Source organism: Peromyscus californicus, unplaced genomic scaffold (assembly GCF_007827085.1).
Source record: "Peromyscus californicus insignis strain IS unplaced genomic scaffold, ASM782708v3 Scaffold_16__1_contigs__length_79575227, whole genome shotgun sequence".
In the NCBI taxonomy this organism is placed as follows: domain Eukaryota; kingdom Metazoa; phylum Chordata; class Mammalia; order Rodentia; family Cricetidae; genus Peromyscus; species Peromyscus californicus.
Window position 1 is genome coordinate 60,034,128 of NW_026294458.1, and position 16,754 is coordinate 60,050,881.

Genomic DNA, 16,754 nt, shown 5'->3' on the forward strand with positions numbered 1-16,754 from the left:
CCGGGGCCCTGCACTTAACCCCCTACCCCCCATGCCACCAACAAAAACATTTTAAAATGAAATCAAATATGACCATAGTCCAGAGACAATAGTGAAGCCAGAAGTGCTCTTACTTCTTACCCTATGCTCTAAGCTAGCATTAACACTGATACTTAGATATCTTAAGTAGGAAAATAAGACTCAAAAAGTAAGGTATTTTTGGACTAGCAAAACAGCCCAGCAGGCAAGTGCGCCTATGGCCAAGCCTGAGGACCTGAATTCAATCCACGTTGTGTAAAGATACAGGACTCCTGCAAGTGTTCCTCTGACCTCCCAGGCAGAACACTGATAGCAAACCAAAGAAATGCCTCCACCCAAGGCAAGCTTAGTGAACTAGTGAGTTTCCTGGGGTTATGCAGCATGGGTACCAAGGCAGCTGCATCACCGGTAGGCCCTTTACTGGGGTTATGCAGCATGGGTACCAAGGCAGCTGCATCACCGGAAGGCCCTTTACTGGGGTTGTGCAGCATGTGTACCAAGGCAGCTGCATCACCGGAAGGCCCACTGTACATGGATGACGACGCACTAAAGCTGCAACTCCAGACATCCCTGACCAACTCACAGGCATCTCTGCTGATGAGTCCTCTTGCTTAGCAACTGTTTGCTGCATTTACAACCTCAGGGAAGAGCCTACCGAGCCTTGGGATCTCTGAGCTTTCTGAGTCTCCTAAGCCTCCTTAGCTTCCTGAGCTGCCGTGTTCTCTCCACGAAGGGATGCTTCGGTTCAAAGGGGATAGTCACACAACATACAACAACATGATACTTCTCTGAGCCTTATGAAGCACTGATGTCTTCACAGGGACTCTGCTTTCATGTCCTAATCACCCTCCAATGTCCCACCTCCCAGTCAGCAATGTACCTGGGCGGGGGGGGGGGGGGTAAGTATTTCAATGCAGAAATGTGAAATTTGAGGGGTAGGAGATAAACATGCAATGTATAGCAAGACTGTTAGGAATAAAGAAGTTACATACATCACACGTAGGTTTTAACCTTTATTTTCAAATGACTCCCAGTATGTAGAACTATAGCTCCTTCAAGAGACAAACACAACTAATCTAAGAAAGAATTCATCTCAGTTTCTTCATAGACATTTTTGGTATTTTGGATGAAAGACATTGTGATGATTATCACATACTGATTATCAGTTTGATAGAATTTAGAATCAGCATGGAAATAAACCTTGGGCACGTCCATGAGGGAGTTTGAAGGTTGGGTTCATTGCAGTGGGAATACCCATGAGTCTAAATGCAGTTGACACCATTCCAGAGGGTCCTAGACTGAAGAAGAAAGAGAGCATGAGCTGAACTGAGCCTTTGTCCCCACTCCCTCCCCTCCTCCCTCCTTCTGTCTCTTCCTCTTCTTCTCCTCCTCATTCTGTCTATGGACTAAATGTGACCAGCTGCTTCATGTTCCCTCCGCTGTGCCCTTCCTGCCATGGTGGACTGTACCTTCAAACTGTGACCCCCAAATAAAACCTCAATTCCTCCAGTTTCTTTTGTCAGATAGTATAATTATGACAGACACCTAACGGCATGAAATTTATGAATGACGTATGAACAGTTTTCATGCAAATTTTCACAGTTGGAAATCAGAAGTTGGCAGAAGTCAGGGGTAGGAACGTAGCTCAGTCTATCACGTGTTTTCTATGCATATGCATAAGGACCAAGTTTGATTCTAGAACCTACATAAAAGTGCCAGATGTGGTGGCAAACACCTGTAATTCTAGAACTAGGCAAATGAGACAGGAGGATCTCTGGAGCTCAGTGGCCAGTCTCTAGCCTAATGGTGAGTTCCAGGCCAATAAGAGACCCTGTCTAGAAGTAGATAGATGATGTCCATGAGAATGACACCTGAGTGGGTCCTCTGACCTCCACACAACATGTGTGTGCATACGCACATATATGCACCTGCAGACACATAAGCACCCCCCCAACACACACACACAAATTAGTTAAGGTTTTTTAAAGAAATATTCACTGCATTTTATCATATTTGTAAAAACATTTTAACATTTCTTTATATTACGTGTGATGTTTGAGGGGGGCTGCCATGACATGGGGTGGGGAGTCAGATGACAACTTCAGGGAGCTTTCCCCCTCCACCACGTGTGCCCTGGGGGTTAAACTCACGCACCAGGCTTAGCAGCGAGTATTTAACCTACTGACCCATCCTGCCAGCCTCATTATATTACTGAAGCATGGACCTCGCAAACACAGGTCTCAGGGCTCTGGTTCTAGTTTAGATCCAGTTGAAACCTCTTCACAGAGAAATACACACGCACACATGTAACTGTCTGTCGTCATGATGGTAAGTCCATGCAAAAATAAAAGTGATTCACTGTAGGAACTGAGACCTATGCTTCTCGGTCCCTCTCACCGTGGCTATCTTCCAGAGTGCTCTTGTGGTTTATGTGCCCACGATTTACAATTTTTCTGTCTTCTTGGGACTGTCAGGTAACTGGTGGTCACTTCTTCATGCAATCACTGATCTAAGCAATGAATAATGTACATGAAAATCTCTTGTGGAACTGTTAATGCCAAGTAAATGTGTATATAGCTCTGGGCTCCTCTGGCCTCCTAGGGGCTAGATAAACCCGGATAACCAAGTTTATTGTAATTGTGTCTTAAATTAAAAAATGGTGAGGGCCTAAGTGTCTCTGATTCATAGACTGGCTCATTGCCAGAATCTCATGACATCAATTCCTATACAGAGATTGGAGGGATCTTTCTTAGTTTTGAGTTCTAAATGGGAGCTGGAAGGTCAGGGGGATTTTACATCTGTATTATCCTGAAGAAATCACCTGTCTGAATCCATGGGACCAGGTGCCAAATATATAAATAAATACCACGAATCGGCAAAGAAATAAACAGTTCTCCAGCTCCAGTACTCTCTGACCCATAAACTGAAGAATTAACCTCACCCTGCTTTGCAGCTTCACATGAAATTCTTTTGCTTAGAAATACAAGTTTCCTATGGTTAGAAACTCAGCCATGGGAAGAGATTTACTGTTGTAAAAATTACACCAGGACATTTTCTTTTTAGCTACCATCTTAGCAGCTAGGTATTAAAAATATGTAATGATAAGGAAGTAAGTGCAGTCCATAATCTGTCATCATCCGCTCACTTCGAGAGACCCCTCATTTGCCTTGGCATTAATTGTATACCTTTTAGATCTTCCTAAATCAATACCTATGCTAAATTACTACTCAAACCAGGACGGGGCTTACATCTTCATCCTGTCTGTTCCAGTCTGAAAGCCTGAGCACGCTGCTGTCTAGTCCTCATTCCTACATCACTCCGGAATCTGGCTGGAAGCCGTGGACCTCCTCAGCCCCAGCTGCTGGCAAGCAAACCCTTACAAAACAGCTCTCATATGTATTAAAACAGCTAATATGATGTACTAACACTTCTTACACAAACCGCAGGACAGCTCCTGTGCTTGGAATTAGGAAAGCGGAGAATAGCATGTGACAGAGGAGGGCACCAATATTCAGAAATGACTTTCTTTCCTTAAAAAAAAAAAAAACTTTTAATCAACACAGACGAATTGTGCAAGTTTGTGAAGTACCATGCAACATTTCAATACATACAATGTATAATGTTCAAAGCAGGGTAAATTTGTATATCTATCCCTCTATTATTTCTTTGTGTTAAAAACATTCTGAGTTCCCCTATTCCAGAGGTCTTCAACCTGTGGGTCACAACCCTCAGAAAACACATATCTCCAAAGGTTTTAGGAACTGAGACACAGCTCAGTAGCAAAATTATAGTTATAAAGCAGCAACGAAAATAAATTTATGGTTGGGGGGTTCCTAAGACCATCGGAAATATGTGTTTTCTGATGGTTGCAACCTACAGGTTAAGAACTGCTCTGACCTATTCCACATTTTGAAATATATTAATTGTTGTCAACCAGAAGTAATATTCTAAACTGGGTTTGGTGGCGTACGCTTTTAATCCCAGCACTTGGGAGGCAGAGGCAGGCAGATCTTTGTGAGTTTTAGGCCAGCCTGGTCTACAGAGTGAGTTCCAGGACAGCAAAGATACACAAAGAAACCCTGTCTCAAAAAAGCAAACAAGAAAAGAATATTCTAACTTGATATTCTTCTTCAATCTGCCACAGGTACCCTGCCCCGAAGCACAGCAAGCTAGCCATTCTATCTGTTATGGAATTGTCCACCCTTGACTGGTTTGTCTGGGAGAGCACATCTTAAGTCACTGGGTTGGCTCGTATTGTATGATCATGCTTCTTCCTAGGTCACAATTTTCAGACTAATATCACAAGAAGCTCCCAATTTCAAAACCACCTTTTGTCAAACTTTTCTGCCTTGGCCCTTTCATTCTCTCATTCTTTTCTTCAATTGAAGAAGTCCCATTGTTTCAAATGAATTTATTTATGTTTACCATTTATTTATGTGTGTGGGAGGGTGCCGAATCTAGGGCTTTACACACAGTAGGTGAGCCCTCTACCACTGAGCAGCACTCCCCAGCTGAATGAATATCTTCTGTAGTAAACAAGGCCATCATGCTCCCCAGCTGGTAAGAACATCATTCTCAGTACAATACTACCTGGACTTATTTGCTAAGGGAAGAGGTACAGGGAATCCCCGAAGTTGTTTATTTACCAAAGGAGCTAGAAAGTCATGTATGACGTAGTCCTCTAGTCCTGGCCTTCCAGGAGTGATTAAAAAATAGTTCTCAAAAGAAGACTATGGTGCATTTGTTACTCATTCATACCTATTATTCATTCATTGATGAACAGCCCAGGCTTATATTTTTCTTGGCCTTCACTGAGTAGTATTCTCGGCGTCCAGAGACTTCCTCACCCCTCACCCCCCATGTAAAGCTGGTGTAAGCACAGAACAGGTAGAGATTCAAAACCAACTATGACCTAAGCAATAAAAAAAAAAAAAGTGCCTCGTGGAAAGTTTCGGTCTTGTAAACGTTGATAGCATTTATCAACCAAAGTGCCAAAGTCCAGCTCTGCACATGACTCAACTGAAGCAGACAGTATTTGCTTTGCAATATGAAACAGTCAAGTTTGAGCATTATGATCATTCCTTCTGTTTTAAATCAAGCAATGATAACAGAAATTTTTTCTTTAATATACCTAAAGCAGGAGAGCTAGAAAAGTTTCTTCCCAAGATGTCTACATATTATCATTTCTAAAAAGATATACTTTCCTTTTTTTCCTAGTAAGTCACTTGCCGTAAACTTGCACCTTGACAAACATTTCTAGGATATGACAGAATTACTTCCACCTGTTGGATCAAAAATCTGCTGCAGTTCAAGTAAGACGGATTCTTCAAGCAGAGAAATGTTTATAAACCTGCCTTCTACTAGCTATTAAGCAGCGTTTTATGTTATACCTATTATAATGTGTATTGTCAGTTTGTGGGAGGGAACAGCATTCAGAACCCTCAATATCTCACCCTGAGAAATAACTGCTTTAAGTAACCCTCACGGATACTACTCTATCCCTGAGTCCGGACAGCGGGTGGAGGCAAAGCTCTGTCCACTCTCTATAGGCATACAACCTGAGAATAACAAAGAACCCAAAGAATATAATCAAGAGACAAATTAACTGATGTTACGACCACGGGTTAAACGGAGTACCTTGAGAACATGGGAAGATCCGTTCTAACTTGGGAATTAGCAGCCATTTGTGCATGTTGGAGGAGTAAGAAAACAGGGAGACTAAGGGAGAAGGAGTTGGTCATTTTTTCAAGAGGAGGACTGGTTGAGGAATTCAAACTTGAGTCTTGGGAGGTGACAGACTCAGAGTCACGTTTCCTTAAGGGCTCCTGCATGCTCCGTTTTCTGCATGATGCAACCTGACTTGTCCTCTCTGAGGTTTGAACAGCTCTCCCTTGAACCTGACATCTGCTGTCATCTCCTGCTTGCCTTCTTGACCCCTGTTCCTGTAAGAGTTTCACTTCCTCACATCAGCCTCTCTGACCTTCCACCTGTCTTCTGTTCCATCATCTGGTTCTTCTCTCAAGCTTGGCCACCAGCTGGGGTCCTTCCCATTTCTTCTTTAGCTGTGAAATGTATACACTCAGCATTTATTTAAATCATGTACACATGTATATTATATACTCATACATAATTTTTTTCAGTCAGGTGTTGGTAGCACATGCTTGTAATCCCAGCACTGGGGAGGCAGAGACGGGGTGATGCCTGGGGCTAACTGGCCAACCTAACCTACTAGATAAGGTTCAAGCCACTGAAATACCCTGTCTCAAAAAGAAGGGCATGTTATCTGTGGACAAAAGACTGATGAGCTCCACACATACTACATACCTGTTCCAGTGTATAGGCACGTGTGCACACATGCATGCACACACACATCAAACAAGCAAACAAACAAAATGTGGTTATTTGAATTTTTTCATTATTTAGTGTTCTATCAGTTAAATACGTTTCAGTTCCTTCAGAGCAAGGATCTCATTTCACCTTTCTTTCTTTTTTTCTTTTTCTTTCTTTCTTTCTTTCTTTCTTTCTTTCTTTCTTTCTTTCTCTTTCCTTCCTTCCTTCCTTCCTTCTTTCTTTCTTTATCTAGTGAAGCAAAATGAAGCATTTACTATTTCCTATATTATTGGTGTTGTATGTACTTTTTTTTTTAACTAGGCAAAGAATTTTATTAACCCTTTCTCAAACTTTATTCCCAGGCTTCTTCAGCTTAATTTGCTGCCAAGAATGAATTGTGTTTAAGCAAAAACTGAAAAAGCTTCAGTGTCCAAGGGGCTCAAGGTTAAAAATATTAGCAATCTAGATTTTATCAGATCCATAAACAAAAGAATTTTAAAAAGCAGTCATGATATAAAATAGCAGCTCCTGTAACTTCTGCAGGTGTCACCGTCTTCAGAAGTCACCTCATTTTAGTGTGCCTTGTTCTTAGAAGCCTCATCAAAATTCTCCACCAGATCTGGGACTTCATCATCATCATCCTCTCCAGTAGCAAGTGGTGCTTTTCCATCCACAGATTGTTTGGGCAGAGCTTCAGCCAGTCTCCTTAAACTAGTCAGACTGTCCGCTCTGAGCTGGTTTAGGGTGCTGGGAAGCATTTCTGTCAGCTGCTTTGTCTCAGCATGGCCTGTAAAGGTGAAGGTGTTTGCTGACAGAGATGCCTGAACTTTAGGGTTGTTAAAATGGACCACGGTTCCTTGGTTTGTAAACATATTCACCTCTTCAATACCAGAGATATTGTTCACTCCTAACTTCTTTAAGGAGAACTGCAGTTTTTTATCATCTGCTGTGGCTGTTCTGTGAACCTTCTTCCTTCTGCGAGCAGTTCCTTTCCCACCAATGCGCACTTGTGGCTGCAGTTTGGCCAGTTTCTCCTGGTTCATGGTTGTTTCTTCTTGTCAGAGTGGAAATGGGGCCAAGCGGGGGACTAGGGTTCGCACTCAGGGGGTCTCAGCCAGACCAGCTGAGATAAGGTGCACACACGCAGGGACGCAAGATGGCCTGTATGTATTTTTTGATCATGCAATTAATTCTTACCAAAAAAAAAAAAACAACAACAACAACAACAAAAAAAACCCTCACAGACTGGGCATAGTGGTATAAACCTTTCATCTCAGCACTCAGGAGGCAGAAGTGGACAGATTTTTATGAGGTCAAGGCCAGCTAAGTCTACACACCAAGTTCCAGGCCAGCTAGGTAGGGTGGTATTTGTGTATTCGTGCCCCAAAATGAAGTGCATAGTAACTTTTCAGCATAATGAGACTGAGTGCTAAGAAGCAGCAAGTTTATTTAAAATCTGTTTCTGCAGGAATCACACCTCAATATAGTTGCTAAGAAAACAATCTATTAATCTGATATTATATTTTCCCAATGCTGGAGAAAAAAAAGAATTTTTAATTTAATTTGGAACAAATCACTTCAAAATAAAGAATTGAATTTTAAATTGGGTAAAACGTAGAAAAATGACTACACTGTCCTAACTATTCTTATTTTTATACTTAAATTATGTAAGCGAAATGTAGAAGCTTGGAAAAAAGAAAGTAAAAACTAGTATGATGAACAATGACACCTTTGAGTGAGCTGGTTAATCGCCACAAGCAGTGGTGAGCGTCCCAGGTCCCACTTGACATTCAAGCATTTATTCCCACAATCGTTGGCCACTGGAGGTGATGGTGCTCCAGGATTTGCCTTACCCAAGACTTGCCCCCATTTGATGACTCCTTAATGGATGGAGGGGAAGATACAGTGTAAGCCCAAAGTAGGGGTTACGCAGAAGCTGTCTTACCCAATCCCCATCTCAGAATATGGACTCAAGACAGTTGGGAATACAGCACCGATTAAACAACAAAAACAAAGAGGTAATAGCAACATAGAGGGGTGGTGCTTTGTTATGGTTTAGATGTGGGGAGTTTTTCCCCCAAAGGCCTGTATGTTAAGGTATCAGTCCCCATGGTGATGCTAATAGGTGTAGCACGAATCTTAAAAGATCTTATTAATAAAATCAAACCTGAGCCAGGTATTAGGGTGAATGCTGGAAGATCAGAGAAGCAGAACAAGCCACAACTTCTTCGCCTCACCAATTCCTCAGCTGATCCTGTTGCCTCAGACTGGAAGCTTCTGAGTCTTCATCCAAATGGATTTCAGCTGAACTGCTGCTCAAAAGCCTAAAAGCTTAACCAGCTCTAGTTCCTGTTAAGTGCCCCAGAGATTGTAGGACACAATCTCTCTTTCTACCCATGGCTTGAGACGTGACTGTTCCTTCTATCTGGTGCCCAACCATTGTCACACAGTGTATTCACCTATCCAGGGACAGGATCACCCATGTTGAACTTGAACTTCTGTAACTGTGAGCTAACGAAACTTCTCTTTACTTCATATATACCACGCGTCAAGTATTTCACTTTAGTAACAGCAAACTGGCTAATAGAGACATACATGTTGAGCAAACAGCAGCAGGGCTGAAGCAAGTCAACTCAGTCAATAATGTTCTTATAAGCATGAAGACTTCAATTCTACTAATGTACAGATTCTATTTTTAAAAAAAAAAAATGTGTATAGTAGCACAATCTTGTAATCCTGGTGTTGGAAAGGTGGGAAAAGACAGATCCCCTGATCACTGGCTGGCCAGTCCGGGCTACTTGACAAGTTCCAGTCCAGAGAGAGATCTTAATTCCCAAAATAGATCAGGCAATGAACAACACCCAGGGTTGTCCTCTGGCCTACTCACACACATGCATTGTCAAGCATGCACACAAACACACACAAAGCAATGTTGACAATATAAAACCAGCAGGGAAATATAACAGCAAGAGAGAGAGATTGTGCCAGAACAGAAACTTGCATTCCATGCCAAGGAACTGATATTCTCTGTGGAACAGTGGTTTCCAAGATATGCCAAAAGCATGCTTAGATATGTAGAAAATATTTTTTTACTATTCATATTTTAATAGTGGTGCATTTTCTGCATATAGATTATACTGACATCTACATTAAGTAGACAGACAGATTTTTATATATGATCTATTTTCTTTTTTAACCAACAGCTGTGTTCAGTTAAACTTTAGGACATGCCAGGTGGATTTTCTTTTACTCTAGTCGCACGTTGGAATGCCAAAATACTGTCTGTTTTTTGTTTTGTTTTTCTCTTTTGGGGGCCTGCCATCCAGCTCCCAAATAATTGTACAGAGACTTATTATTTCTTATAAATGCCCAGCCTTAGCTTGGCTTATTTCTTGCCAGCTTTTCTTAACTTTAAATTTATCCCATCTACCTTTTGCCTTTGGGCTTTTACCTTTTTCTTAGTTCTGTATATCTTTCTTTCTTACTCCACTGCTGGCTGTGTAGCTGGGTGGCTGGCCCCTTGCACCCTCCTTCTTCTTCTTGCTTCCCAGATTTCTCCTGTATTTATCCTCTCTGCCTGTCAGCCCCGCCCATCTTTTCTCCTGCTTTGCTATTGGCCGTTCAGCTCTTTATTAGACCATCAGGTGTTTTAGACAGGCACAGTAACACAGCTTCACAGAGTTAAACAAATGCAACATAAAAGAATGCAACACATCTTTGCATCATTAAAGAAATGTTATACAGCATAAACAAATGTAACACCTCTTAAAATAATATTCTACAACAGTCAGGAGTGGTGATGAATGCACTTGAGAGGGAAATACAGGAGTCGGCTTGGACGATATAGAAAGTTCTAATCAAGCCTGCCCCTCACAGTGAGACCTTACTGCAGACAATAGGAACATTGATCAGGTCTTTTTAGAGGTCTTTTTGTGAGGAAAAATATCGTGTGTGCGTGTTGGTCACAGCATGGGGTGTGTGTGTAAGTCAGAGGACAACTTGCTGGAGTCAGTTCTCTCCACGGGTGAGTCCGTTTGAGTCCCAGGATCTCTAATCCTCAGGCTTGTAGGCAAGTGTCTTTACCACTGAGCCATCTAGAGGTCCCAAGCAACCTGAGCACACCAAGTGGGAACTAACAGAAAATATTGTTTATGAGGACACACCCCAAACTAATGGAATCAACTCTAGGGTGAGAGCCAGCGTCAATATTTTCCCTTTTTTCCTTGCTGAATTGAACTTGTGAAGTGCAATTGAACTAGAGTTATAATTGTTCAGTCCGAGCTGGAAAAATGAAACATAATCATTTATTAACTCAAAAGTCACAAGAGAGTAAAAGCTACAGATTTAAGGAGTGCTTTTACTTAAGAGTGGAGTATGAGTAATAGTTTTCTCTTCACTTTTTGTTTTTACTTCCTTATGAAGCCCAGCAGTCATGTGATCCGTGCCAGGCTCTCACTGCGGGGGAAGTAATGAGTAACTCACTCATTAAAAGGCCTTTTACATAAGCCACTTTCTTATCTGCTGGAATTTGAGTGCAGCTCCCAGAGCCCGCTCAGCTTGTATTCCCAAGTTTACACAATAATAAAACCCACACAATAACCCTCTTACTCTTCTTTTACCAGCCCATTATTCAATACTGATTAGCTTTGAAATGCAAATAGTCCTATCAAATAGCAAGCTCTGGCCTTCGAGAGTGCTGCAGACACACTGGAGTGAAAGTCAAAACCACCTTAGGTGAAGACAGAGTCGCCAAGTCCAGAGGCCCCTGGGAGGTCTCCAATATTTTCAGGATTAGGGGCAGGATATGAAATCTTTGTACTGACTTACAGATAATCTCTGCTACATTCCTATGTTTCCAAACTCCCAATCTGCTTACACTTGTGATTAACCCTTCACTAACCCCTGGCTGAACTTTCAAACTCAATGCGTTTGCAGCATACATATCATGAATCGAGAAATACCAACTATACCCTTATTCTGTTGGGGCTGTCTTGTTTTTTGTTTGTTTGTTTGTTTTTGTTTTTTACAAAGGATCTTACCTAACCTATTACATTACAAACAATATTTGTTTTTCTTAAGCACAGAGTAGCAAGATAGAGCACAAATACCTTTAACGTTACCTAATTCACGATCTTCCAAGGTAGAGAAGCACCAAGCGTACAATGTGTGTACTGGATCAGTGGGGCTGGAAGAAAGAGGGTGGGGTTGTGAGTAGTAAATTCCATGTGGGGTGGAAACTGAGCTGGCACTGGCAGACAAGAGGAGGTAGAACAGCGGGAGGCTTGGGATTGAAACCTGAGACTGGACAGCAGAGAGAAACTGAGCAAGGTTTAAGGCCAGTTAGCAAGTCTTGGACAAATGACTTAAAGCAACAGAACTCCGTGGGTTGCAGTAGGAACCCGGGCCCAGGCAGGATATTCTAAGAAACTTGAAACAGAAAGGCACCACTTGATGCCAGTGATAGGAACAGCATCCGTTTCCTTTCTCATTAAAAACACCTCCTATCAGAAAGATGACTGCAAAATATCTCCATTTAGAAAACAGACTGGGAGTTACCAACAGCTGGCGGAAGGACAACAGAGGACTTTCCAAACGGGCGTGATACAGTCTAGGGGTCTCAATCAGGTTTGTTTTCTCTGCCAGCTAAAGAATCAAAAGGCAGAAAAATTCTGACGCCCAACAGGGAGCAACAGAGAAATCCCAAACGCTAGCAGAGAATCAGCAGTGGAAGAGGGGTTGTTTGTTGGGGGTGAGGAAACACACACACACACACACACACACACACACACACACACACACACACACAGCCGGCATACAGAGAAAAAGATCCCTCTGCAAAGTAGAGGGGGGACCTGGAAAGTGGACGACCCTGTCTCTTCTCCAGGGCTTGGGGATTTTAATGTTTCTGAGAGTTTTCCTCCCCGTATTTAGGGTTGGTCCGTTTGAAGAAAGACAGAATGGTTGATGGGGCCCAGAACTGCTGTGCAACATACCTTAATTCCACCTGGAACTTGTAGTGCCAGTCCACCAGCAAGGCTCTGATGGTGGGAGACAAAAGCCAACGTCTCAAGTTAGAAGAGGAAGGAAGAAGTCGGACATCTTGGGAATTTGCTACCTTTGTTACCTAGTCATGGCCCCCTCCCTAGCTGTCTGTCTACCAAGGAGTCAATCTAACTCCTAGTCTCTCAGATTCCACCTTGGGAAGATGACATGGATGGTAGGAATGGTTCTGTTACTGTAGCAATAAAGACCCATTCAAGGAAAACTGCTGGTCAAGAAAACAGAGTTTCTATTACAGATGGGCAGGTCAATACCTGGCCAATGGACCGGGACTGAGAAGGAGGGACTTCCTGTAGGAAAGCCATGTTATAGCAATAGGCGATCTGGGGTGTTTTCCACAAGTACCAGCAACAAGGGTAGACAGAAGTATTTTTATATTGAAAATTTAGGAAAGAAAGGCATTCCTTGTTTTGGATCAAGGGGCTAGTAAACACAAAGCTGGCAAAGTTTGGGAACAGAAACATCCATAAAAAGAAGCACTTGATGCTTCTATACTGGTTGGGGGTCAATAGCCCAGCTCTCTATGTGGGTTCTGGGAATTAAACTTGGGTCTTCACAATTTCAAGGGGAGCATTTTAGCAGCTGAGCAATCTCTCCAGCCCCAGGAAGGTGGTTTTATAAATAAAAAGTGTAGTTTAGATCTAAACAATGGTCTCCTATCATTTTTAGCTAACAGCCCTACACCAGGAGTTTCTTAGCATGGTGTGAAGCTTTGGGGCACAACCTGGGATGAAGACTGGTGAATTTCAAAGAAGTCTGAACCGAGCAGTGAAAAGAGCAAATAGAGAGCTATTTATCTAACTGGTAGGTACAGGTTTTCCAAGGTCCTCTCTGAGCCACTGCTGAGTGTCCACGCCCTCAAGGTCATGTAAAATGTCAGTGCCTTGGGTTTCGTGTGTATCCGGAACTGTGCGTGTGTACATATTTACACTAGAGAAGCCGCATAGTCTCGGTTTTGTTTCCTGTGGCTGTGATAAAAAATACTCTGACCAATGCAACTTAAAGGGAGAAGGCTCACAGTTCAAGAATATAACCAATCATGGCAGGGAATTCAGAGCAGTGGGGGGGGGGGGGCTGAAAATGCTGGGGCTATCACACCCACAATCAGAAAGTAGAACAAGGAATGCATGCTGCTGCGCAGCTTGCTTTCTCTGTTCTATATATCATGGATCTCTTGCCTAGGGGACGGCTCTGCCCACAATTAGGATGGATCTTCCGACAACAATCATATCAAACCTAGATAACCTCCCACAACCTGCCTGTGAGGCCTGTTTCCTAGGTGATTCCAGATCCAGTTAACACTAACCATCACACAGGTCCAAGATATAACTATGCACAAAACTATACATCTGCACTTCCACAGACCTGTTCCTTCTACTCACTGGGAACTCTGTTCTTCTCATTTGTTTCTTATTTTGTTGTTTTGTTTTGTTTTCCTTCAAAGTCATTCTGGGAAAGACTGAAAATAATTCTCACTGTAGTTATTATCAGATACGATTGGTCACTTCCAATATGCAAAGTAATAACAATGCAGTCAGTGTTGATTGAAAACATTCCTCCTGAGCGTGCAGCTGTGATGTTCCACAAACAGTATCTGATGTGGAGGGCAATGTTCTTTAACTGCTCTAAGAAGTCAGATGCAGTGGTTCAAATTCCAACCTCATCTTTCTCTAGGAATATTACTACTGACATAGTCTCACATACAGATCAAATAAGAATTTTAATAGCCCTTATATCAGAAAGCTGTGGTCATAATTGGATGAATAATACATGCTAATTTCTTGGTGAACATTTATTGGATAAGTGCTTATGAACTAAGCAAATTAGTGATCTTGGTATCGTTGGCAAGAAGGACAGAGTAGAAGATACTCTGGGCAGTTCATGCAATAAGTTACTTTTCCAGGTTTTAATCTATAGTTGTTGGCCCCTATCTTTATAACTTATAATAACACAGAAAAAAAAATGAAGGGCAGATATTGCAATGCTTGAAAAAGTCTTCAGCAGAGACCCACACACTTGAACCAAACAGAACTTCAGTATCCAAGTGTTTAGGACATTTACCCACTTTATTAATTACATAATTCTGATAAAATAATAATCTTTGCTTTCAAGTATCAATTAAAATGAATCAGAGAACTGGACATGCCATCAGAGACTAATCTAAACACTTAGTCGGCAGAAGGAGAACTGTATGTCTAAAGATAGCCTGGGTTACACAGTTAAGACTGTCTCAGAAAAAGAAAGAAACAAACCAACCCTATAATTTACAGGGAATTTTACACGTTGCTAAGGAGGGCCTCAAAAGTGTCAAACAACCAAAATCTAAGTTTCTCAGTCTCAAAAGCATAGGCCAAGTAAGCACATCTTTCAAAACAGTGCCTGAAATGCTTTCTCTTTTAGGACACCAACCAGCTCCCAAATCACACGGAGACTTATTACTAGTTTTGAATGCGCATCCTAGCTAAGGCACTTTTCTGGCTAGCTCTTATAATTTAACCTGTTTCTGTGAAAGCCCACAAAAGCTTCCGAGTGAGATCTGAGCTTGCTTTCCACAGCAGGGCTGCATTAGGGGATGGCTGACCACATGCATGGTTACCAGGTATTTGGGATGGTCTGCACTTGGCTGTGCTCGGGGGGGGGGGGGGGGGGGGGGGGGGGGGGGGGGGGCGTCTTTTGCTCCACCCCTTGGCATTCCTTTGACCCAGGCCCTCCCGAGTTATCCTGTGTTTCTAACTGTCTCTCTCCTCTATATGTCTATCTACATACTTCTCGTTCCTCCCTGCTCAAGAGTACCCTGGTGGGGGGTAAAGAAGGAGCTGGTCTCTCTCACGTTTCTATTTATCTCCCTTTTGCGTTGGGGCTTACTTATTACCTCTCTGACTTCCGTATATCTTACTTTCACTGCTTCTCTATGGCTGGCTGGCATCGGCCTTGTTTCTTGCCTCTGGTGTCTCCCTTGTTCTCTCCTCTTTCTCTCCTCTTCCTTCTCTTCTCCTTTTCAAGCCTAGACTTCTCCTTCTCTTTATTCTCTCTGCCTGGCAGCCCCGCCTATCCTTTCTCTGCCCAGCTATTGGCCGATCAGCTCTTTATTAGACCAATCAGATGCCTTAGGCAAGCAAGGTGAAACAAATGCAACACATCTTTACATAATTAAACAAATGTAATATAAGCAAAAGTAACACATCTTCACATAGTTAAAGTAATATTCTGCAGCATAAACCAATGTAACATATCTTTGCCTCATTAAAATAATATTCTACAATGGAAATGTCATTGCCAACACATCTTTAGAAGTTCATGAATTTTTCTTCCTAGGGATTTAGTCTACTAACACATGTACATTATACAATATAAGTATGTGAACAAAGATGCTTACTGCAGTGAAAGGTGTGTATGTAGATGTGTGTGTGTGTGTGTGTGTGTGTGTGTGTGTGTATGTATGTGTGTGTGTACACGTGCATGTGTCATGTTCACAGGATAAAGGAAATAAAACTACTTCTTTTTATTTATTTATTTAAATTTTTTTTGGACCAGGTCTCACGCAACCCATGGTGGCCCTGAATTTAGTATGGATCCAAGAATGGATTTGAACAAATACTCCTACCTCTGCCTCCTTATTGTTGGGATTGCAGGTGTGTGATACCATTCCTGGCAAAGAAAATACTTATTTGTGTTGTTTCAGACCTGGGAGAATTTAAACAGAGAAAGAATTACTTATTGATAGTGTGCACTTTCTCAATTTGGTTTTTCTGACAAAATCTTGCTAGATTATATAAGGGCCATGACTTACACAAAACGAAATAGAACATAGTGGCGCATACCTATAATCCCAGCACATAGGAAACAGAAGCAGGAGGATAATGAGATTGAGGCAGAAGACAAGGACATAATAAACACTTGTTAAAATAAAAATCTTAGCCAGGCATGGTGACACACGCCTTTAATCCCAGCACTGAGAGACAGAGGCAGGTGGATCTCTGTGAGTGAATTCCAAGACAGCCAGGGTTGTTAGATTGAGAAACCCTGGCTCAAACAAACAAACAAAATAAAAACAAAACAAAACCCAAGTCTTTTCTAAGCTGGTAAGATGGTTCGGTGAGTAAAGGTGCTTGCCACCAGGCCTGATGACCTGAGTTTGACCTCTGTAACCCATACAGTGGAAGGAGAGAGCCAACGCCCAAAGGTTGCCCTCTGACCACATATGGTACACATGCATATGCATATGGACACGTGGGGATGCAAGCGTGCGCACACACACACAAAGAGGAGAGAGAGAGAGAGAGAGAGAGAGAGAGAGAGAGAGACAGAGACAGAGACAGAGAGAGACAGAGAGAGACAGAGACAGA

General features: G+C 42.2%; 1 protein-coding gene across 6 annotated transcripts in view; it reads right to left on the bottom strand.

Moving 5' to 3' along the window:
- Positions 1 to 958: 958 nt before the first annotated feature.
- Positions 959 to 16,754, bottom strand: part of LOC128112186 (transcription factor BTF3-like) — a 50,704-nt gene continuing 34,908 nt past the window's right edge. For 4 of the 6 annotated variants that reach the window (XM_052741035.1, XM_052741036.1, XM_052741034.1 and 1 more), the window contains 2 exons: positions 12,342 to 12,386; positions 6,585 to 11,533 (listed from right to left, as the gene is read on the bottom strand). In XM_052741035.1, coding sequence (XP_052596995.1) covers positions 6,921 to 7,391 — 471 coding nt within the window. In that variant the 5' untranslated portion in view covers positions 7,392 to 11,533; positions 12,342 to 12,386 and the 3' untranslated portion in view covers positions 6,585 to 6,920. Of the gene's footprint in view, positions 1,317 to 2,415; positions 3,549 to 6,584; positions 11,534 to 12,341; positions 12,387 to 16,754 lie in introns of those variants that run through there. The other 2 variants (XR_008218900.1, XR_008218899.1) reach the window with 2 other exon arrangements.